Below are 22,051 nucleotides of genomic sequence, written 5' to 3' on the forward strand. Positions count from 1 at the left end.
GCTCCGTCGGCAGCGCACGGGACGGGGCGGGGCGGGGAGGCACCGAGGGTGGCGGGGGCGGCACCGGGGGCGGTGCGGGGGGCGGTGCGGGGGCGGCAACCGGGCACCGGCACCGGGCACCGCGCACCGGGGACCGAGGGTCGCGGACTGGGTACCGCGCCCCGGGAATAGAGAATCGCGCACCCGGTGCGTTGCGCAACGGGTACCGGCCCCGGCTGCTGCGCTCTGGATGCGGGGTACCGGCTGCTGCTCGGGGGGGACTGGGCACTGAGCAGTCCGTACCGTGCGCCTTGTGCCGGCTGAGGCACACCCGCTACCGGGCCGTGGAGACCGGCTGCGGCGTGCTGGGTACGCGTTACAGCACGCCGGGTACCGTGCGCCGTACACCAAATGCTGGGCATCGGCCACTGCTCAGCAGCCTCACAGACCATGCACAGGGTGCTAGGTACTGGGATTGGCATCAGCAGTACCCAGTGCCATGTACTGGTACTGGGTGCCATGTGTTTTGCATGATGGCACTATGCATAAGGGAGCTGGCAGCCAGCACTGGCATGGCACGGCAGGTACAGCACCCTGGCACAACGGAGCCTGTGGCACCAGTACTGGTACCAGCGCCAGGTGCTGCATCCTGGCCATTGCACATAGGCACTGGGTGCTAGGCACTGCACACCAGGCACAGGCACGAGCACTGGGCGCTGCACCAGGCAGGGCACAATATGTGCCAGCACTGGCATTGCACTCTGGCACTGGGTACCACATCCCAGACCTTGCACACCTTGCGTCAGCACCAGGCTCACCACTGGGCCTGCTCTTCAGGCCTGCTTGCCCTCCTGGACTGAGGCCTCCTGTCCCCTGCCTGTCATCCCCTGGTGTTTGCCTTGTCCCCCAGCAGTGCAGGATGGTGCCATGGGAGCTGGGTCCAAACTGTCCCAGGCTAAACACTTCCTCCAGGCACTGCCAGCCAGGACCAGGAATGGGGAGACCTTGATAAGCCCACTGTGGCTGCTGGCAACAAACTGGAGGCGGATTTGGTATGTTTTCATGCCAGGGAGAGAACAGCACCAGTTCCTGCCTCAGGCTGGTGCAGGTGAAGCTGTCCAGCCCATGAGTAGGACCCTGTTGGGGTGTCTGGCACCATGGATGCAGGACATGTCTGCTCTGGCCAGCCTGAGACAGTGGGGCAGGGCAGTACTCTGATCATGTGTCACACCGGGGGCGTCCGGCACCATGTTTCTGGGACACCAGTGTTGATCATTAACCGTCCTTATCGGGCATTGGGTTCAAGGCCCTGGATAGGGAGGTTGCGTCCTCGGGCTGGGCAGGTGTCTGAGAGCCCCGTGAGTGGCTGTTCTTGCCCTCTGTCCTGTCTCACCGGGCGACCGGGAGTGTCCCGCTCTGGGCTCTAGGCTGATGATTTGTGTGCTCCCTGCCAGCGGGGCCGGGACTGGTGATGTAGGACACGGGCACACCCGTGCCTGTAGACACCCCTGAGACACCCCAGGCTGGGACAGCCAAGAATGAGCGCCTGCTGCCATCTCATGGCTGCTCACAGCCAGCTCTGTCGCTTGCCCTGCCCCGGCCAGGCTCAGAGCCGGGGCAGCAGGAGAGCCCCGGCCCGAGGACTTCTGTGAGCTTCCCAGCCTGGGAAACTGAGACTCTGTAGCTCTCACTCCCCCTGGCAGAGGATGCCTTGGCCTCTCCCAACCTGCTGTAACTGTGTTTCCCCTTGCTGGGGAGCGGGATCCTGCCACCTCTTTCAGTTTAAAAGAATTGCCTCTTGCAAAAAGAGTAAAAACTGCAGTTCCTGGTAAAAGGTCTCTCTCCATCTTTCTTATAAACCCGTTTATGTATTGAAAAGCTGCAATAAAATGTTACTGAGCCTTCTGTAGGTTGAACAATAAAAATCTCTCAGTCTGTCTTCACAGGAGAGGTGCTCCAGCACCCCGATCATTTTGTAGCCTCGTCTGAACCTGCTCTAACAGGTTCATGCCTCTTGCACTGCAGCCCCCAGAGCTCAGCATTGTACTCCTGACGGGTTCTCACGAGTGTGGAGAGGAGCAGGAACAATCAGCTCCCTTGCCCTGCTGGGCATGCTTCTTATTTTCCAGTCTCAGATGTGATCTGCTTTCTGGGCTGCAAGTGCACATTGTCAGCTCATATGCTATTTTTGATCCACCAGTGCCCCTGACTCCTCCGCAGGGCAGCTCTCCATCCGTCCATCCATCCATCCATCCATCCATCCATCCCTCAGACAGAACTGGTACTGGGATCGCCCCGACCTGGGTTCAGGCCCTCGCACTCGGCCTTGTGGAAGGGCAGGCTGTTCCACCGCAGCGACTCCCCAGGCCGGTCCCCGGTGCCCCGCAACCTGCTCGGGGCGGGGAGACGGGCACCGTTTTCCCGGCTACTTCCCGCTCCTGCCGCTAGGCTGTGCTCCCCGTCCTCGGACGGCGGGAGCGGCGGCGGGGACCGGCCGGGGACTCCTCCGGGGCCACTGCCAGGGTTGTGGGAGAGGCCAGGCTGGAAGGGGGCCGGAAGGGTTGGGTGAGTCAGCCCCTCTCAGAGCCGCCCGGCGGGGACTTCCAAAGGGAACAGGCTGGGCCATGACACATCCACGGCCGGAGGATGCCGCGTGGAGCCGGGGACACCGCCAGCTCCCGGGAGGTCCTCCAGTGCGGGGCCAGCCCAGCTTGGCGACAAGCGTAGCAGAGGCGGGAGAGCAAATACTGCCTTTAGCCATGGGAATGTGAAGCTGGGGGTGGCAGGTCCCGTCCTGTGGGTCACTTTGCCCCAGAGATGCTGTGACTCTACTCATCCCACAGACCCGTGGTCAAGTCCGACCTCATCTCACCGGTAGGACCTGTGGGTGCAGATACAGGCTCTGTGGGACCCCTGACTCTCTGCCCCTCAACCATCCAGCACACTCTGCTTATGCAGGCTGCTGGCTGCTGGTCCTCCTCAGAGGGAGGGTCAGCTTCTTTATGTGACTTGTGCAGTGTCACCCAGGAGCTGGAAATCTTTCCCAGAGCTGCATCCACTGACCCCGATTTGCTCTCCCACAGACAGGAGGGAGGAAATGGGATGTCCCAGGGGAGGGCATCCCTTGACTCATCCCCAGGAAAGCCCAGGCTGTGAGAAGGCTGATCCTGGGTCCTGAGGACTGTAAACAGCCCAAAGCATTGAACTGGAGATAGCCTGTCACATCAACTGTGTGTCACAACACTGTCACTGCCTGAGTCATGAGCCATGCTGGGGCCAGTGGGGCTGCATGGGGGGACATCAAGACGGATGTGGACAGATCCCAGGTCTGGAGACAGCTGCTCTTCTCCCACACAGAGAGTTCAAGTGGGATCCTCTTGGCCCTCTCCCAAAGGTCCCCTTCCTCTCGTTTCTCTCTGACCTCTCAGACCTGGGCAAGGGCTTGGGGACAGCGCAAAGCTTTTGGAACAAGAGGCAAATCAACCAGCATGATGGTGTGTCCCCCACGACCACCATGCAGGGCTCAGCATCTGGCAGAAGGCTCTGATCCAGGCTCCCCCTGATTTGTGCCCCGTGGGACCCTGGTGGGCCAGGACCTTTCCCCGAGGACGTGAGAACGGGATGCCGGAGAGAACCGGGGGCTGGCATCCTCTTATCACAGGAGACGGGAGGCAGCCCCAGGCTGCTCTCAAGTGGTCCTGGCTGATTAGTGACTTCAAGTGCCTATGGAGTTATTCTAAGTCAAGTAGGAGCAAAGGGAACCGACCTGGGACCAGCAAGACCGGTGCCAGGCTTTCCTGGAGTGTCCCACATCACCTCTGCTCCCTGCCAAATTCTCCAAGACAGGGAGGTGTCTCCTCTCTTCATCTGCTCTCCCTGTCCCTTACTCCTCCGGCAAAAGGCTGTTTGCTCCAGCCTAAAGCAAACCTGATTTTATCTCCTGACTCCAGTTCCCTTGGCTGTGGGCCATGGTTGATGCCTCCCACGCAGAACTTGTGAAGCCCATTTGGGGACCCGCGCACAGAGCGGGCTGTGTGTGCTGCCACATGACATCATGTTTACAGCCCGCGGGGGCCCAAGGACAGCGGCATCGCTCGCAGCCCAGATATGTGTGTCCTTCCCATGGATGGACAGATGGACTTGTGGGGAGCTGGAAGCAGTGGGACTGGCCACAGAGCCATGCCTCCCTGAATAGGGGTGGTTTCAGCTTTGTTGCTCTGCAAGCCAGTCTCCTTGGCCTCAGTTTCCCTTCTGGGCAGTGGAGAGTAGATTTCGTGCTAGCAGTGAGGTGCACTGCTGCAGCAGCACAAGGTCAGGCCCTCAAACTGTAGTGTAGAGAGAAAGGCAAATTTTCTCCCCTTGGGACATGGATGTTCCCTTCTCTCCCAGGACAGATGCTGTGTGAAACTTAGGTTGTTTGGAAAGAGCAATAACGTCCAGAGCTACATGGGCCCACTAAAGAGTGCTAGGGCCATCCTTTCTCCTGTCCATCCATCCATCCATCCATCCACACTTGCAAGTAGCTTTCTCACAGCCGTCTTTCCATCCATCTACTGAGCTGTCTGGACACTCATCCATCCATCCATCGACAAATGCATGCATTTCTCTTCCCACCCATCCCCTGCCTGTTGACCCGGACAGCTACACACCCATCTGTCAGTCCATCCTCCCATTCACCCCTCCATCCCTCCATCCATCTCCTGGCTGTCAGTCCAGCCCTCCCTGAGAGTATGGGGTGTGTGGACAGGTGTGTGCAAGAGTGTGTGGGTCATGCTGGCCACGCAACGTGCTGTGGGCAGCGATATCCCAGGCTGTGTCCAGCCATGGGGCAGGGCCAGGAGTGCTGGCCAGGGGGAGGGGGACTTGTCTAATTTAAGAATGGGCCCCACAGTCGCTGTCAGCACCGGGCGGCTCTGATCTGGGGACAGGTCCTCGTCAGCTCTGCTTGCTGCCCGCCAGTCTGACATGAAAGGGCTCTGCACCCCGATAAGGCCCCAGACGCTTGGTCCCAGAGGTGGGCAGCACTGTGGCCAGGCCTGGAGGACTCTGAGGAGCAAGTTCTAGCATGGCTGTCCCCAAATTCACTGTCACTTCAGCACCATGTGGCTTGTGTATTTGCATCAGCTGGGAGTTCAGCCCTGGGGGCCACCCTCCACTTTGAGCACTGGATCATGCCCTGTGTCATCACCATCTCCCACTGGTGACATAGCCCTGGGGAGGGCACCATCCTCATCATCCCCCTGGCTGCCACAAGCCTGTCTGCTGGCTGCTACCCTGCACTGGAGTCCCCCAGCTGTGAGCAGCCATGGATGGGGACCATGTTGTTTTAATAAGATCATTCTCCTCCTGCCGTGAGGTCGCAACCCAGGCTTATGACATCACAGCGCGCTGCCATGGAAATGCCGGGATGTCACAAACACAGCTCGATGACCTCACTGCAGGGGCAGGAGATGAGGCCAACGTGGGTTTGATTGCCAATGTCCTCAGGAATAAAGGAGGGGAGGGACGCTGGGAAAGTATGCAGCCGCTGAGCGCCGGGGTGTTTGGGTTGGAAATCACCACACTTTCCCCACAGCGGGAAAGGCCCATTACTTCCTCCCCTGTCCGCTCCCTCCTGGCAGCCAAAGCCCCCCCCCCCCCCCCCCCCCAGCCTTGTGACTGTGGGGTAGGAGGGCTGTTGGAGCAGGGCAGCCCTATCCATGCCCTTGGGGCTGTGTGGTCGGGAGTGAGAGACAGAGCTCAGGACAGTATCAGGGCACCAGCCTAGAGGCAGAGGGAGTTCAGTGGGGGGTGCAGGACGGGCCACTCAGGGGATGCTTTGTCTTACAAGCAGGCTGGGGATCACTGGGGATGCTGCCACAAGGGGAAGATTGGGCTAGAGTCCTGGGGAGGTCTCCTCTTCCTCAAGAGGAATTCAAAGTCATGCTGCTGTATAGGGACATGATTCTCTGACACAACACCCTCAAAGCTGGACCTCAAAGCACTTCTTGGCCCTGCCCAGCCACCCAATAACTGTCCCCTCCCCAGCCTGTAACCAACAGTCCCTCCTGGGGACCAGCCCCTCTGTCCCATCACCCCTACCACAGCTGAGTCCTCTGTCCTCTGCAGACCTTGCCACTGGGGAAAGCGTGGCTGGCTGGGGGGGGGCACCCGTCCCCCCATCTCTCTGTTTCAGGGATGCAGGGGTGTCTGCTCTCCCCCTGCATCCTCCATCATTAATTTCCATCAGTGGCCAAGCGGGGCTGGGGCAGCCTGGGGGTGGCCGAGGAACACGGCGCTTTCCCCTGATAGCAAAAATAAATACATTAAAATTCTTGCAGGAGGCAGAAGAATGCGGGACGGCAGGAAAAAATTGTTTTATAATTTGTAATAACACAAAAGCCGAGGGGGGGGGAGTGAGCTGCAAGAGGCGAGGAAGGGCAGAGACAAAGGATCAGCTGCGATGGTGGAGGCTGCTTCAGGGTGGCAGTGGCAACCCTGTCACCCGGAATTAGTATTACCACTGTCACCTTGTCCCCTGAAGTATGTGTGCCTTTGGGTCTCGTTGCAGAAGGGGAGACAGCAAGAAAATTACCGGGGTTGAGTGAACAGGCCACCACTCCCCACCTGCTTAAGCAGGTCGCAGCATCTCTGTGCCTCAGTTTCCCCTTGCTAAAGGGGAATTTTTATGCACTGTGAGAGCAGCGGTGAAATAGGGGCAAACTCCTGGCACCTGATCCAGACACAAGGCAAGGAGCCCACCTTTGTCCACTCTGCCCCACCGGCCCCTCTAAGGGGGCTTTGCCATAGGACCCAGGCGATGGGGCCAGTTCCCATAAGTGTGCTGGGGGCATCACAGCCCCCCCGGCCCCCTCCAGCCTCACGCGGAGCTGACATGATAAGGCGAGTTGCTGAGCACCAGCCGCACCTGCTCGCCGAGACGTCACCCCCCCTCCCGCTCCCTTCTTCGGGGCAAAATCAAAGGGATTTTTCTGCCCTTAGGAAATCAGATAAAGGCTTCTCACCTGCCCCGCGCTGTCTTTGCGAGGAGGCCAGGCGCTAGGGGCGGGGGGACAACAGGCACTTTCAACACGCCGGCAGATGAGCCGCGCGTTGCAGTGAGCTCTGCCGGCAGGGGCTGGGCCCCTGGGTGCAGTGTCAGCCTCGCCCAGCCCTAGCAGGGATGTCCCCCCTCCACGAGCTACTCGTTGTGAACTATCCCCCTAGATTAGAGGTGATGGGGTTCCTGTAGGACAGCTAGCGTGGAGGCTGGTGGGTGAAGGCAAAAGTCAGCAAGGACAGGGCATGGTGTGGCAGCCCAGGGAAGGACTCCGTGTCCCTGTGTCCCCATGCTGTGGCCAGGACAGCTCAATCCTAGTCACCACGCCAGGAGTGCAGACCAGGAACCCAGTTCCTGTGTGGGAGGGCAGAGAAAGAGCAGGTGTGAAACCTCCAGAGGTGGTGGGAGTCTCTCTAACGTCCTGTGCCCAGGAGGGAGAGAATTGTGCCAAGCTGCAGATAAAGCCTGAGTCATTCACCACCAAATGCTGTTAGCAGGGAGCAAACATGCCCAGGTGAAGGGGTGAAACCGCTGGTGATCAAGGCAAGGGGAACAGTGATGGGCAAGCCAGGGGCTTGAGATGGGCGGGGTATGGGGGGCCATGAAGGGAGACAGAGCACAAATAGCTGCTGGAGGGAGGGGTGATCCCACCAGCAGCAAGGTTGCTCTGCTTTGCCCATCACTGGTGGAAGAAACCCCCTTTTCCCTTGGGGCAACCCAATGGGCTGGCTGGTTGCTCAGTGGAGGTGGGTACAGAGATCAGTTGGGACTCCCCCAGGGTAGCTCTCCCAGGATCCATGGCTCAGATGCTGCAGGGCTGGGAGCTGCATCCCAACCTCTGCTGGGAGCCATGAATGGTACAAGAGGAATCAGAGACGCAGAGCACTGGACTGAGCACTGGAAAACCATTCCTGAGGCTCCTCTGTGGGGAGAATTGGGGTGGCAGGCTATGGGCTCCTCCTGTAGCCAGCTGCCCAGCCCTTGTGTGGCCCCCTGCTACCTTCTGGGCATGTCAGCTTCCTCCTGCCCCAGGCAGCTCCTGCTGCTCCTCCTGTTGTGCTCTGGTGCTGGGGGCTGTCTCCGTTCTGGGTCCTGGCTGCACCTGAGATGAAATCACCGTAAACAAGATGTCCCTCACCGTACTCTTCTCCTGGTCTCTTTGCTCCTGTGGCTGACTCGGTCATTCCCCTGCGTGTCCCTCTGCCCCAGGCGTGTCTCTCCAGAGTGTTGGAGCTAAGTGTTGGGAGATGCTTGTGAGGGGTCACTCCTCCAGCCTTCCCAGGCGAGACAGACTGGTCTGAGGACAGGCAGGGTCATGGAGCCAGGGTTGTGCCAGCCGAGCCCAGTCCAGGGACAGGGGCCGGGCCGGGCTCTGCTGGGGGCAACACAGGGACGCCAGGTTTGGCCAAGGCCATGCCAGAGGTGTCAGGGTCGGGCAGGAGTGTGACAGGAAGGTATCGGGGACGCCTCGAGGCCAGGCCGAGTTTGGCAGGGCTGCGGCAGGACCCCGAGCGGAGCCGGGCAGGGCCGTGCCAGGCAGCGCTGTGCCAGGCAGGTCCGCAGCAGGTCCCGGGGCTTCGGAGGCAGGGCTGTGCCAGCCAGAGCCGCAAAAAGGGCTGCGCGTTCAAACGCGGCGGCGGGACGCGGCGCCGGATGGGCTGCGGCCACCGGCCCCTACCGGAGGGTGCCCGTGGCCGTGGCCGTGCCCACATCGTGGCAGTGGCTGTGCGCCGGGGACGGAGCCTGGCACCCGGGAGTCCCCCCGCCCGGCCCGCCCTGTCCGTCCCCCCGGGCTCCGGTTTCCCTGTCGGAGCAGATGCTTTCGCAGCCCCGTCCCTCCTCCTCCTCCTTCTCCGGAGCAGCCTCCGCGCCGCGCTCCAGCCGTCCGGAGGTGCCTGCCCAGCCCAGCCCAACCCAGCCCGGCCCGGCCCGGCCCCGCCGGCCGCGTTGCCTGCCCGGCCCGGCCCGGCCCGGCGGAGGAGACAGCGGGCACCCACCCGCCGGGGCCCCGGCCGGACCTTGGGGCTGCCCGGCTCCCCGCGAGTGGCGTGGAGCGAGTTCGACGTTTTCCTCAGCCCTGGCAGGATGCTGCCTTCCTCCCGGACCCAGCTGGGGCTCTTCTTCATCCTCCTCTGCCCCGCTAACATCATCGGGCTCTGGTGGTGAGTAGGACATCCCGGGCGGGGGGGGGAGGGGACGGGGGGGAAGCAGGAGGGTGCGCAGGGTCTCTCGATCCCCAGGGGTGGTCCTCCCCGACTTGGGGACGACAGAGTCCCCTACACCCACTTGGGTGGGAATTGCTGCTCACTGGCTGTTCGGATCCAGACTGGGGCACCCGCATGCTGTCAGGGTTTGGGCACACGAGTGTGTTGGGGGCAGCAGGCTGGGGCACCCCCAGGATTATAGGGCGTACAGGTCCTGTGGTGAGAGTTGAATTCTGCCTCCCTGTACCCCAAGCCCACAGCCTGGGAGGCTTATATGCCTGAGAGGTGGGCAAGGGGGCTTAGTGGCTTCCAGACCCCTCCAGTAAGTCAAATTTAATTAAAAGCCTTAGGGTCCCTACAGTGTCCCCCCTGAATGGTGGCCTGGACACAGCAGGGACAAAACCCCTATTTGTAATGGTGCCCTCATCAAAGGCAGAGACGGTGCCTTGCAGGATACCAGAGGGGGTGGGGGATTCATTACAGGCACAGAACTGGGACCCAGCCTCGGAAAGCCCAGGTATCTGTCGAAACATGAACTATTTAAATCTATTAAGAATTTCACCCAGCCTGTCTTTATCCGGTTTTAAGTGCTTAGATTCCAGCTCCCCGGCGTGCTGTCCGGGCTATCATTCATTATCTGAGGCTACTCGTCTCCACATTTTCACACTCTTTTGACCCCTAAAATAAAGCTCTCCATAAGCCTTTCCCCTCACGGTCCCCTGCCTGCCCACCAGTGATTTATTCCACGTCTCCATTCCCTTTGCTAGCCCTGGCTCCAGGGGTGCAGTGGGGGCCTTTGTGAGTATAAATGCTGCTGTTATAGTCAGTTGTACATCAGCTGAGAGTTTGTCCCTGGAGCCCAAGCACTGTGTTTATTGCCAGGCAAGGGTTTAACATGGGTTTGAGAGGGACTTGCCTTGGTTTTTTTGCTAGAGGAGGGGAGAGAGAGGTAGGGCAAGCTCTGGCCAAAGCAGGGTGCTTGTGGAGGGTCTCCATGCTCCCTGCCACCCATCTCAGGGTAGATGTGCCATTGCAGGGCATATGCCCTCCTGCTGCCTGAGACCTGCTGTTTTTCCCTGGCTCTCAGACACACACACAGCTGTCCCTTCAGCTGTCTGTGCTTTCTCTGCCCCATCCTCATCAATATTTCCAAGCTCATGCCCTGTGCTCCAGCTTCGAGGATATCTGCCCATGGCTGGAGCAGATAGAGATGAAGCAGAAGCTCATTTTACCTTCGTTTCAGGGGCAGGCAGACAGCACCAACAAGGGCAGGGTCTTAGGGTACCGGTGCCCCTTGCCCCAGCTGCTCAGAGCTGCATCTCACCATGGGGTCTGGGTCCTGCTGGTGCCATGTGTGCACTGGCAGCACCAGCTTGGGGAGATTAGCAGGATTTGGCAGAGGAGGGCAAGGGGTCAAACTTGTTTTTTCTTCTTTTAAAAAAGAAGAAGAAAGAGAACCTTTATTTTAAGAATAATAACTCAGCTGCCTGAAGCACGGTGAATTCACTGGGCAGTGCAGTGGCTTCAGGGAGATCACCAGCTCACACTCTGCTTCACTCTGGAGCCAGTGGCGGGCGGACGAGGCCACCAGCACCACCAAACGGACATGCCAGGCTTCCCGGGACAGGGCACAGGAGCAGCTGGATGGTTCATGAACTGCTTCCCTCAGAGTCTGGGGATTTGGCCCCTGGCTGAGATCATCTCAGGGAGCCCTTCCCGTGTTGGGGGAGAGGAGTCTGGGTGCTGCCTAGTCCCCTGAGCCAGCTCATGACAGGCACCTTCCCATGTGTCTGCTCCTGGTACTGGTCCCCTCTCCCAGGCCTGGGTAGCACTGGTGTCTGTGGGCTTTGCTGTTGGTGGGGAGGGGTTCAGAGGTGCAGCTGTGTGTTGTGCCAGAGTTCCTGGAAGCCCCAGGACTGGTGGCATTGATGGAGTTGTTCCTTGCTGTCACTGTCACTGATGCATAGGGACTTCGGTGGCACACCTTTGTGTGTGCATCACTGGGCACTTGTGGGTGCTTGGCCAAGGGAGCATTTTTCCCTGGCCAAGAAAGAAATGTCTTTACAATTTCCCCATCCCACCCCTGAGTGCATTATCTGGGTGGTGGTGGTGATACAGGGGTTACCTGAACCAATTTTTTCCACCACTGACGACCTAATTTGTGAGAGTGGCATGGTGGGCTGTAGCTGGGCTGGATGTCAAGAGGCCTGGCCACTCAGGGGTGGTAACTGTGCCCACTGGGATTCTGGCAGATGGCTGCATCTGCAGAAAAAGATTCAGGTATGAGGTACAAGCACTGACATCCTGCTAGTGACCTTGTAACTTGAGAAAGAGCATCCTCATTGTGTTAGAATGTCCCCAGAGAGTTCACTGAAGACACAGACCTTTCCATGGCAAAAGGGAGCAGGCTGTGGTCAGTGCCAATGGAAGATACATCACTCACATGCTGTTGGCACCTTGGTTAGTGCCAAGCTGCAGGGAGTAGGCTCTCCTTGCTCCCACCAGCTCTGTAAATTCTCTTTCTTGCTCTTCCCCTATTCTTTACACATTTCTTGCTCAGCTCCTTGTGCAACAGTGTTTTCTCTCTGAGCAGGACAGGTAGGGACTGCCTGAGGCTCCTGGGCTGGCCCAGAGGGTGCAGAGATACAGAGCAGGCAAACTTAGTGTCTGAGGAGCCCCAGGCAGGTTCAGAGCAGGATTTCAGCCAAGCCGGTTTGCAGTTGGGCTGTGCTTGCAGGAACAGAGGCACTGTGGGGATGGGGGCAAGCAAAGCCAGCTTCCCCGGTGCCTGTTGGCTCTCCACAGGCATGGCTGAGAGAAGCTGGGAGATGGAAGAGAAAGCAGGGCAGAAAATCATCCCAGCTGAAATGTGCTCTGCTCCAGCTGTGGGTCTGAGGGGCTCAGAAGGATGGACATCTGCCCTCCATCCCCTTCCCATCCATGCACAAGGGCAGTGCACCTCCAGATTTTCATGGGACTTCTTCAGAGGTGCCCAGGGGACCCATCCACCAGCCCCTGTGGCTGCACCCTTGCTTTAGGGGGTCCCAGTCCCACGTCTCTCGAGCCACACACCCTGGGTGGTTTCATGCAACAGTGGTCTCTCCTCTCTCACTGCCCTGCCCAGCAGCCACACTGCAAGGCCAGAGCCTGTAAGGGCAGGCTGCTGGGCTGGAGGGCCCTGCCTGTGTGCCTTGGGGTGAGCATTGTGAGTCACCCCCTGGGCTTGCTGACCCACAGTTGCTACCCCACGGCGCCCAACAGACCGGGCTGTCCAGCCATCCCAGGCATGCCTTCTGCCCTGGAGCAGCACCATATGGGCAGAAATGAATCTCCCAGCAGGGGAGCCCCTGCCTGGTGCCATCTCCCTGTGCCCTTGCTGGGGCAGCTGCTGTCTTGCTGGGTTTTTCAAAGGGACAGTGTTCCTCTTGCACTCTTTGAGATGACTACTGGCTCCCATTGGGCTACTTGTTTTCTCCCACAAAGGCTGCTGGGCTTTCCCCAGTGCCATCCCTTGTCCCTGCTCCTGATCACGTCCACTCTCCCATGGTGACACCCAGGCTCCCCAGCCATGCCCTACACAAACTGGAGAGTTTGTCTGGGCTTTGCATCAGAGGCTTGACCCATTCAAACACCCCTTGTGTGGGAGGGTACTGGGCAGAGCTGGGCACACCCTGACACCTGCTCAAGCTTTGCAGGGTCCTGCCACAAAATGTGGCACCCACATTTGGGCATGAACTAGCCAAGCCCTCATGCTACCCCAGCTCCAGCCTCTGTCAGCACCTGGAGGAAGGACACAGTGACCACAAGTGGGTGGACTTCTTTCTTCTTATCCCAGCCCTTCCAGGGTTTGGACATGGCTTTAGGACCACCACCTCTGCAGGTGCATTCTCCCTCCATCCCCCCAGTACCTGTAGCACAAGTTTGGGCAGCTCCTGCTCACGAGAGCCTGGCCTCAGCATGACCCTGCAGCTAGCAGGTCCATGGGTTGACGCAATGCCATGCCAAAGCCTCTTTTCTTTAGGCAGCTTCCCAGCTGTTTGCATGCCATCCTTGCCAAGGAGGCGTAAGGAGGAGGGCAGGGAATGGGGTCCCCCTTCTCCTCCCAAACCACGGCATTTCCTGCTCCCTCAGTGCCCCGGGTGCTGCTCGGCAGCCAAGCCCTGGCTGTGCCCCCCAGGGCAGTGACTTGCTGCTTACTCACCACACCCTCATGGGCCTCCTGCTCTGTTTCCACACCTGGCTGCCCCGGTTAGTGGCAGCACCCACGCATCGCCCCAGGTGAGGGGCCGAGTGCCCGCCACATGCCTGCATGGGCTGCAGGGAAAGCTGGATGGGTGAAAATTCATCCATGTGTCCCCCTTGCCCTGTTAGCACAGCTTGGAAAGAGATGGGCTCCCTGTGGGTTTGACTTCCTCGTAGGCTGTCACTCAGTGTGACATCATTGTGCCTGGTGTGAGGTGACCTATGTCCCTAGGGATGGAGGTCAGTTCTCCAGGGCTGTCATCCTGCAGTTCTTACCTCTCCAGGTGGGTGCAGAATTACCTGTGGGCTCAGAGTGATGACCCGGGTACCCCAGGTAACCATGCATCACCCTCCTGGGGGCTTCCACAGGCTGGGATAGAGACCTGCATGCGAGGCAAGACACAGCCTTACTACTCCAGAGCAGAGTCCCCTTGGCACATGGGAGTGCCTAGGCAGCAGTACCAATGGGTGCAGACCTGTCAGGTCCCACATGGATTTGGCATGGCCCAGCCACTGCTCTCCCTTGGGGCTTCAGGGCCATCAGGACCAAAGCAGGTATTTTTCACCCAAGATGCAGGTGCCACTTTTAAAAGCTGACTATCCTCTTGCTCACTGCATGGTTCTGCCAGCCTCACTCCCTTGGCTTCCTGCAAACCAGGACCCCACTGGCTCCCCTCCATAACAGTCTGCTGGCAGGGATCAGAGGTCCTGCTCCACATCATCCCCACGCCCAAGGAGAACATGGCGACTTGGCCCAGTCTCCTTTGTCCATGATTTTCGCTGGGAATGAGACTGGGACATACTGGAAGCTCCATGACTATGAGCTGAGCTGGAAAAAGATGGTGATTATGGCTCTTAGGAACCCTCGGCTCTGTTGCAGCAGGCACAGCATCCAAGGGTTGCATCAGAAGCCCCAGTGACTCCTGTTTGACGTGTGTCACTGGGACTGGGCTCAGGCTGCAGCTGTGGCAGCCTTAGGGGTACCAGCAGCAGGTGGGCAGTGGTTTGCAGACTCTTTTCTGTGCCTCAGTTTCCCCTTTCAGCAATGGGGGTTGTTTCCCTTACATAGGAGTGCTGGAAGGTTGGAAAGTGGGACTCATCATCCCATTGGCTTTCGGGGTAAGACAGCAGCCCCCCAGCAGCAGTTCTGGCAGCCAGAAAAGGGCACCAGGGGCAGGCAGGAGGGATGCTGCTGTGCTGCCGAGCCTGGCGGGGGGCTCCCAGGCAGGAGGCGGTGGGGGGGGCCGGGGTGCCCCAGGCAAGTTGCGGGGAGCCGGGCTGGCGACCCTGTTCCTTCACCAGGGCAGGGGGAGGAGTGCCCGGCGGCAGAGGTGGGGGCACCTTAATTGTAGATGGGGGAGGCCTTGGAGCGGGACAAGCTCAGGCAGATCTGGGCCCTGTGCCGGAGCCCTTGCCAAAGTGGTAGCAGTTTGGCAGCATTTTTCTTGCCCTTGTCTCCCCCCATTCTCCCCCGCCTCTGAACCCTCCAAAGCAAAACAGCTCTTGGGCTCCCGGCAGCCTCCCTGTGCCAGAAAGTGGAGCCCAGCGGAAATTAATATCGCGCTGGACTTAGGCAGCCCACCCCACGCCTCGCCGGCATGGACAGAAAGCTCCCGTGCTCTCCCGCCAGCCTTGCTGCCGCCTGGACCATGGGTGGGGACCCCCGCGGTGCCGGTGAGCCGCCCACCGCCCCCCAGACCCGCGGGGCTGAGATCTTCTTCCCGGCCTGATCCCAGCGGGCCCGGGGTGAGCCACAGTTCAGTATTTGATCTGACGGCCCCGGGGGGCTGGCGCATCGTTTTTATACAAGTACAAAGAGTCATCTCTTAATGAAAGTCCCATCTCTGCTCCCCCTCTTCCCCACCCCGCCGGCAGAGGCAGCCAAACCTCCGCCATCCTGCTGTAGATGTTGGGAGCCCATGGTCACAAAGGACAGCAAACTTGGAGACCGACATGGAGGCTTGGATCCCTGTGTGGTCATTGTGGAATGGGACCGGACAGATTTTCCGGTCACTTTCCATGTGGGCCTCAGTTTCCCCATCTATGGGGGACCTGTGCCAGGCAAGCTCCGCAATGCTTCCCTAGCTGCCCCATCCCTTTGCAGAGGTGCATATGAATTGTGCAGCAAAGGGAAACTGAGCTGCCAGGAGCAAAGGGAGATGGGTTCTTCCCAGCAGGAGTGTGGGCTTGCCTCAGTTTCCCTGCTGGAAATTCCCTTTCCAGACTAGGCCTCTCTGTTGAGCTCTTTAACCTTTAAACCTCCAGCCAAAGCATAAGGGCTCCTTTTCCAGGCTGTGTGAGAGGGCGCGTCCTCTCCAAGCCCAGCTGGGGTCTGGTGGGCAGGAGATCCAGGCAGCTGGGGAGCCTTACATGAGGCAGGGTGATCCTGGCAGGGCCTTGAGCTTCAAACAAGGAGCTTGGAGGGGGTTTGCACTGGGGACAGGATTGCAAGCAGAGTACTGCAGCCTGGTGTCCCGAACACAGCCCCCCAGCTGCACAAGAGTGAAAAGGAAACCCAGAACACAGTTAAACACTGAGATTCAGCTTGTGATTTTTGAGCCCCTGGGGCTTGGCCAGACTATAAAGCTCTGGGTTTGGAAGCAGAGTGCAGCTGATGCTCTCCAGTGAGTGAGGCTGAAGGCAGCACGAGCAGCCCAAGCACTGCTCCCCAGGGAATCCCAGGGAATGTAGCCTCCCAATCATCGGGCATCTCTTGGTCCTGGGGTATGCTGAGTCCAGCCCTAAGGTTCTGTGGGCATCCATGGCCACGGAAATCATGTTGTTGAGCAGGATGAGCTCTGAGCCCACAGGAGCAGTGCTGGAGGTAAGGGTGGGCTGAGTGGGGCTGTGTTTAGGGTGTGCTAAATTCGTGTGGCCCATGGCTCCGGAGTTGCCCATGGCAGAACTGGAGCAGTGCCTGCGTCAGCACGAGGCAGGGTGCTGGCAGGCTGCGCAGCTGCATGAGCTGTGCTGGGGAGGGCACTCCGGGCAAAATGTGTGGGGAAAGTACAGGAGTTTCTGTAGCCAGTGGCACACCAGGGAGCGCAGCGTTGTGTTCAGACTTTGCCTCCAGGCTACCAGGGAGCCAGGCACCTCTCTCCAGCTGTGCTGGCAAGGAGGAGCTGCCTCTGACATGGGCCTAGCCAAGACTTGCCCTTCCTCACTGGCATTGGCAGAGCTGGCGATGCCACCTGCATCCCTCCCTTGCACTCCCGCGCCTGCCTGCAGCTCCATTCCCTGGACTCAGTGCCTGGATTTGGGGAGGTGAGTACAGGATCCTGGCCAGCAGCCGAGGGGCTTTATCACATGCAAGGTCACTCATCTAGTCTCCCACGGGGTAAAGCAGCAAGCCTCCGTGGAGAGGGGGAGACACACCAAGAATGCTGGCTGGGCTCCTTGCTGTGTCCACAGCTCTGGGGGACGCAGCTGCATGGGGCATCAGTCACATGGCAATGCCAGGGCTCAGTTGGGTCAGTGCCAGCCCCAAAGAGCAGGTGCTGAGTAGCACGATATTTCTGCCATCTCCCATCGGGGACACACCATCACCCCCATGGATGTCCCCAAGGATGTAGAGTAGTATGTGCCAACATCATCCTACAGCCAGTCCTGTGCCTGGAGATCCCCTCCATTCCCTGACTGGATGGAGAGGGCAAGGTATTGCCTGGGTGATCCACCCATACCTATTGTCCTGCCCCTGCTACATACCACTCTCCGTCCCCTTGTCACCCGGGCTCAGCATGGAGCTGGCACTGCCCTGCAGCCCTGCTCTGTCCCTGAGGCTAGATCTGGTCATGTCACATCCACACCCCGGTGTCTCCTGGGCTTGAGTGCTGGTTTTGCTCTGCTCGCTGTCCCCTCCTGCAGGGCAGTGGGGAGCCCCCTGGTCATGGACCCCAACAGCATCTGCCGCAAGACGAAGCGGCTGGCAGGGAAGCAGGCAGAGCTGTGCCAGCTGGAGCCAGAGATTGTGCAGGAGGTGGCCAAGGGCACCAAGCTGGGCGTCCGGGAGTGCCAGTACCAATTCCGCTTCCGCCGCTGGAACTGCACCAGCCACAGCAAGTACTTCGGCAAGATCCTGCAGCAGGGTAAGGCCAGTGCTTCCTCAGCTTCCCATTTCCCAAAAAGGCTCCAGCCTGGTCATGCTCCTCCCTGGGACTCCTGGAGCAGAGTCTTGGTGTGCAAACCTCTGTGTGTCTGTGTGTGTGTGTGTGTGTGTGTGTATGTAGGGGGTTGCTCAGTGCTCCCCAGTTCAGTCACGCTGAGGTTTCACTGCCGGGACATGTTACTGCCGTGTTGTAATGAAGCAATTACCGATGCTCCCAGACAGTGCGGGGCTTCGTGAAGCCCAAGAATGCACCCTCGTCTGGCAGTGATTTACTGCTCCCCTGGGACCCCAGGGTGTGCTGGGGGAAGGGGCCCGGGTGGGAGGCAGTGTGCAGCTGTTGGGAGCTGCCCCTCACCCCGTGGGTGCCCTTCACATCCCTCCTCCTGTCCCTGTTTGTCTCCTGTCCCTGTCCCTGGATGGGCACCCTGATGTCACCCTGAGGAACAGGGCCGGGTGGCAGGAAGGTATGTGCAGGTCTCAGCCACCTGGATACAGTGGTCCAAGCCCAGCCCAGCGGCACCAAAATCAGAGCAGGGGCAGAGGACACCCAAGAGAGTGTAAGGGATGGGAAAGCCCTGCCATGCTCCTCAGGGAGAGAGGCTGGGAGTGGATGATGCTCCAAGCAACAGGGGAAGCTTGAAGCACCTTTGGCTGGTAGGATCGCTTAGTGGGAGATGAGTTTAGTCCTTCCCCTCTTCCCATGTTGGTCCCTGTGCTATGGCAGATGAAGATGCTGGAGTAAGCCCCAGACTCCTCAGCTGTCACATCTGTTGGTACATGGCCAGCCCGAGGCAAAGTGAGTATGTCCTTGGGCCATGCAGGGTGGTCAAGGTGGCCTCCCTGGGAGGATTGGAAAGAGCGGGGTGCCCTGGGCACCCAACTGACTGCAGGTACTAGTGGGGGTCAGAGCTGAAGCCCCGAGGGAGACACTGGCCCATGGGAGGGAGATAGGCTCATTAAAAAAGCTGATTTGCAGATGTGGGTTCCTCCCAGCACAGGGAGGTGTATTCAGTCAAGAGGCAGAGAGTCACAGCACATGGGGGACTCTTCTGCCTCTGGAGTCACCTATTTTCACCACAACCTGGCAGTGAGGCAGGTGGGATCTGTGCCAGGCAGGGATCCAGGCTGGAAGTGGGGTGGTGCCAGAATACAGGGCCAGACCAGGTGGTGAGTGAAAGGTACTGGCAGATGAGCTGCTGGGTACCCAGGAACAGCTTGTGTTGGAGGAGGCACAGACACATCAAGCATGGGGATGCTGAAGAAGCCACCATATTGGTCCAGCCTCACTGCTGGGGTGATAGAGATAACCAGTGTTGTAGGCACAGCAGTGAGTTTGTGAGTCCCTGTCACTCTGAGGACATGGGGCATCCCAACTAGAGGTGTGGAGTTCCCCAGAGCAACAGGATGGGTGTCAGAAGCCCTCAGAGGTGCCAGTAGGCACCAGCCTCTCTGTAAGCCTGCAGGGATGGCATAAGGTATCCCAGTGTTTTTGGGGTTCCCAGCTCCATCAGATGAGTACCTCCCGTCCAATGTCCTTTTCTATCCAAGGATGTTGCAAACCTCCTGCTCCTGGCCATGGCCTCTCTGGCACAGTCATGGCTGTCCCCTCTTCCCTCCCAGCTGCCTGTGCCAGGTATGGCATGCCAGGGCAGGCTGGCTTGGGGGAAGCCACGTGTCTGGTGGAGCTGTCAGAGGAGCGGCATCCCCCCAGGGCCCGGCTGGCAGGGTGGCATGGGGACCTCTGCCAGCTTCGGGCTGCCTGCTGAGGGCTCTGCCAGCCCCAGGTGGGAGCAGGCGGTGGTCGGTGATGCTTGTGGGGCAGAGAGGCCTGGGGAGGGGTGCCACCCCCTGGGTGGCACTGCCAGAAAGGCACCAGTGTGCCCAGTTCCTGCTAGCACCAGAGGGATTCAGGTGCTGCGTGGGCTTTTGGAGGAGATCCTCATGGAACTGGTGCCCTGGTATCCCTCTCCCTGCAGCCCCCTCAAGTCAGAATACTGAAGATGGAGGGATGGGACACCCCCCGGAACTCACCTTCCCCTCCCTCCCCAGGAATCCCCTGCATGCCATCACCCTGGGCCAGCCCTGCCCTGGCATTTGGGTGGGCAGGGGTTCGGCTGGCACGGAGCAGGGGGAGTGCAGGAGCCCCCCGAGCAGGGCGCCGCACCCCCGCTGCCAGAATCCCCCGCTGGCTGCGGCTGTGAGCGGCAGGTCCGGGCAGGGGAAAGATGCTTGGAATTCGTGTCCCGGAGCAGAGAGAGACAGGAGCAAATACTAATAATAAATAATCCTGCAGGGTGGAGGCTGTGCTGGTGGAGAGAGGGGGGCAGGCAGCTCCCCATGGCAAAGAGGGGAGTGGGGGCAGAGCAGGCAGCACAGCTTCATCACTGCCAACATGCAGAGGGGTGAGTGGCACCTTCTGTATTCCTCGCAGTATTTCTTTCCAGGTGCCAGTTTGGAGCTGGGGATGGGATTTTTACTGCTTGGAGGGATGTCGCAGGGTAGTGTGAGGAAGCTGTGGGTACCACCTGGTCACCTGGGACCACTCTCTGCCTTCTGAGCTTCCCTCTTTCCTATGGGGCAGCACCCAGACTTGCAAGGGGAAGCAGGAGATTTGTTGCCTCTCTGCAGCTGAGTGGAGGAGCACTGGCAGGGCCTGACCATCCCCCAGAGTCCTCAAATCTGCTTGCAAGAGGCCGTTCCTGCCCCAGGCAGCCTATTCCAAGGTGGGTGCATCACCCAGGGAACAGCACTGAGCACATATGAAGAGGGAGAAGGGGGCGTCTGAGCCCCCTGGGATGTCAGCCAGGGTGGATGGTGCTTTGCATGCTGGAGCTGACCCCACATCCCGGCCCTGTCTGTTCTCCTGCAGATATCCGTGAAACAGCCTTCGTGTATGCCATCACGGCGGCGGGGGTGAGCCACGCCATCACGCAGGCCTGCAGCATGGGCGAGCTGCTGCAGTGCGGCTGCGAGCTGACACGGAGCCGGGCCCCCCCCTCGCCCACAGCAGGGCCAGGCACAGAGGGCACTGCCTGGGAGTGGGGGGGCTGTGGGGATGATGTGCAGTTCGGCTACGAGAAATCCCAGCAGTTCATGGATGCCAAGAACAAGAAAGGCAAAAATGACATCCGAGCCCTTATCGACCTGCACAACAACGAAGCCGGGCGCTTGGTAATGCCCCTGAACTCCCTGTCCCCTGCGCCCCCTGTGCCCCACCCCCAGCCCTCCACCTTCAGTGTGCCCAAGCCGTGTACCTGCACCAGCTTTGGCTGAAATATGACCCAATGTCTTTTGGGTATCCTTTGCAGGTGCTTTGGAACCCCTCCCCGTGCCACTCTCCACCCCCAGCCTCTCCCCCGGGCCAGGGCAGCACCAAGAGGCAGGGTTTTGGCTGGGGGTGCTGGGCAGCGAGAGAGGGAACCGAGGGCTGAGCATCGCTGTCTCTTCCCCAGGCGGTGCGCAGCTACATGAGGACAGAGTGCAAATGCCACGGGCTGTCGGGCTCCTGCACCCTGCGGACCTGCTGGAGGAAGATGCCCCATTTCCGTGAGGTGGGGGATCGCCTGCTCGAGCGCTTCAATGGGGCTTTCAAGGTGATGGGAGGCAACGACGGGAAAACCCTCATCCCTGTGGGTGACAACATCAAGCCTCCCGATAAACAGGACCTCATCTACTCGGCTGACTCACCTGATTTCTGCTCGGCTAATCGTAAGACAGGCTCACTGGGCACCAGGGGCCGTGTCTGCAACAGCACAGCCATGGACACGAGTGGGTGCGACCTGCTGTGCTGCGGGAGAGGGCACCGGGACGAGACGGTGGTGTTGGAGGAGAACTGCCTTTGCCGCTTCCACTGGTGCTGTGTGGTGCAGTGCCGCAAGTGCTCCGTCCGTCAGGAGCTCAGCCTCTGCATCTGACAGCCTGAGGTCAGGCAAGGACAGTTTGGGAGACCACCTCCAAGCTCACAAGGCCCTCCTGGGACAGAGACAGGAGGAGCCGGTGGCAGGGTCAGCATGGGTGAGCCCAGCTCTGCGCTCCGGGGAGTCCTGCCTTCCCCAGAGGGCAGCATGGGGCTGCCTGGCTTCCCCACGGCCCCCGCGGTGGGAGCTGTGGGCACAGAGCTTCCACTAATAAAGCTATTTAAAGCTGGTATGCCACAGCGCTTCCTGGGGAGGGCTGGGAAGCGCTGACTACCGTACTGGGATGGGACTAGCCAGAGAGCTGTCTTGCCCCAGCTGTGAGTCCCAATCAGTAACTCTCCTGCCAGCCTCTGTCCCTGCTGGGACCTGTGGCAAAGTCCAGCTCATTTTTTATCTACTCTCTGATTTTCTCTGTGGTTGTTGAGCCTGGAGATGTGTGTGGATGAGGGCGAGTACTCTCCTGCCCTGCTCTACTGCGTGAGCGTTCTCCTCCCATCACCCACAGCTGTCATTCCTTGGGGTGCCAGTTTGTGTCCCTCCACCATCTCACCTGGGATGTTTGCAG

At 59.7% G+C, this 22,051-nt stretch overlaps 1 protein-coding gene across 3 annotated transcripts; it reads left to right on the forward strand.

Moving 5' to 3' along the window:
• The first annotated feature begins 8,951 nt into the window (after positions 1–8,951).
• On the forward strand, positions 8,952–21,718 carry WNT6 (Wnt family member 6). Of its 3 annotated transcripts, none has more exons than XM_010406940.3 (4): positions 8,952–9,180; positions 17,329–17,549; positions 20,439–20,740; positions 21,022–21,718. In XM_010406940.3, the coding sequence occupies exons 1-4, from the start codon at positions 9,104–9,106 to the stop codon at positions 21,481–21,483; spliced, it is 1,062 nt and encodes a 353-aa protein (XP_010405242.2). In that variant the 5' UTR covers positions 8,952–9,103; the 3' UTR covers positions 21,484–21,718. The 3 variants fall into 3 exon arrangements, with proteins under 3 accessions (XP_010405242.2, XP_039411283.1, XP_019146181.1); XM_039555349.1 differs by having other exon boundaries at positions 9,101–9,180; positions 17,334–17,549; XM_019290636.3 differs by lacking the exon at positions 8,952–9,180 and having other exon boundaries at positions 9,233–17,549.
• Positions 21,719–22,051: the final 333 nt, after the last annotated feature.

The sequence above is a fragment of the Corvus cornix genome, chromosome 7 (assembly GCF_000738735.6).
Source record: "Corvus cornix cornix isolate S_Up_H32 chromosome 7, ASM73873v5, whole genome shotgun sequence".
NCBI lineage: Eukaryota > Metazoa > Chordata > Aves > Passeriformes > Corvidae > Corvus > Corvus cornix.

Coding starts and splice junctions, on each gene's coding strand:
- WNT6 (XM_019290636.3), top strand. CDS start 17,105: ATGGAGAGGGCAAGGTATTGCCTGGGTGATCCACCCATACCTATTGTC. Junction 17,550..20,438: donor CGGCAAGATCCTGCAGCAGG/GTAAGGCCAGTG, acceptor GTTCTCCTGCAG/ATATCCGTGAAACAGCCTTC. Junction 20,741..21,021: donor ACAACGAAGCCGGGCGCTTG/GTAATGCCCCTG, acceptor TCTCTTCCCCAG/GCGGTGCGCAGCTACATGAG.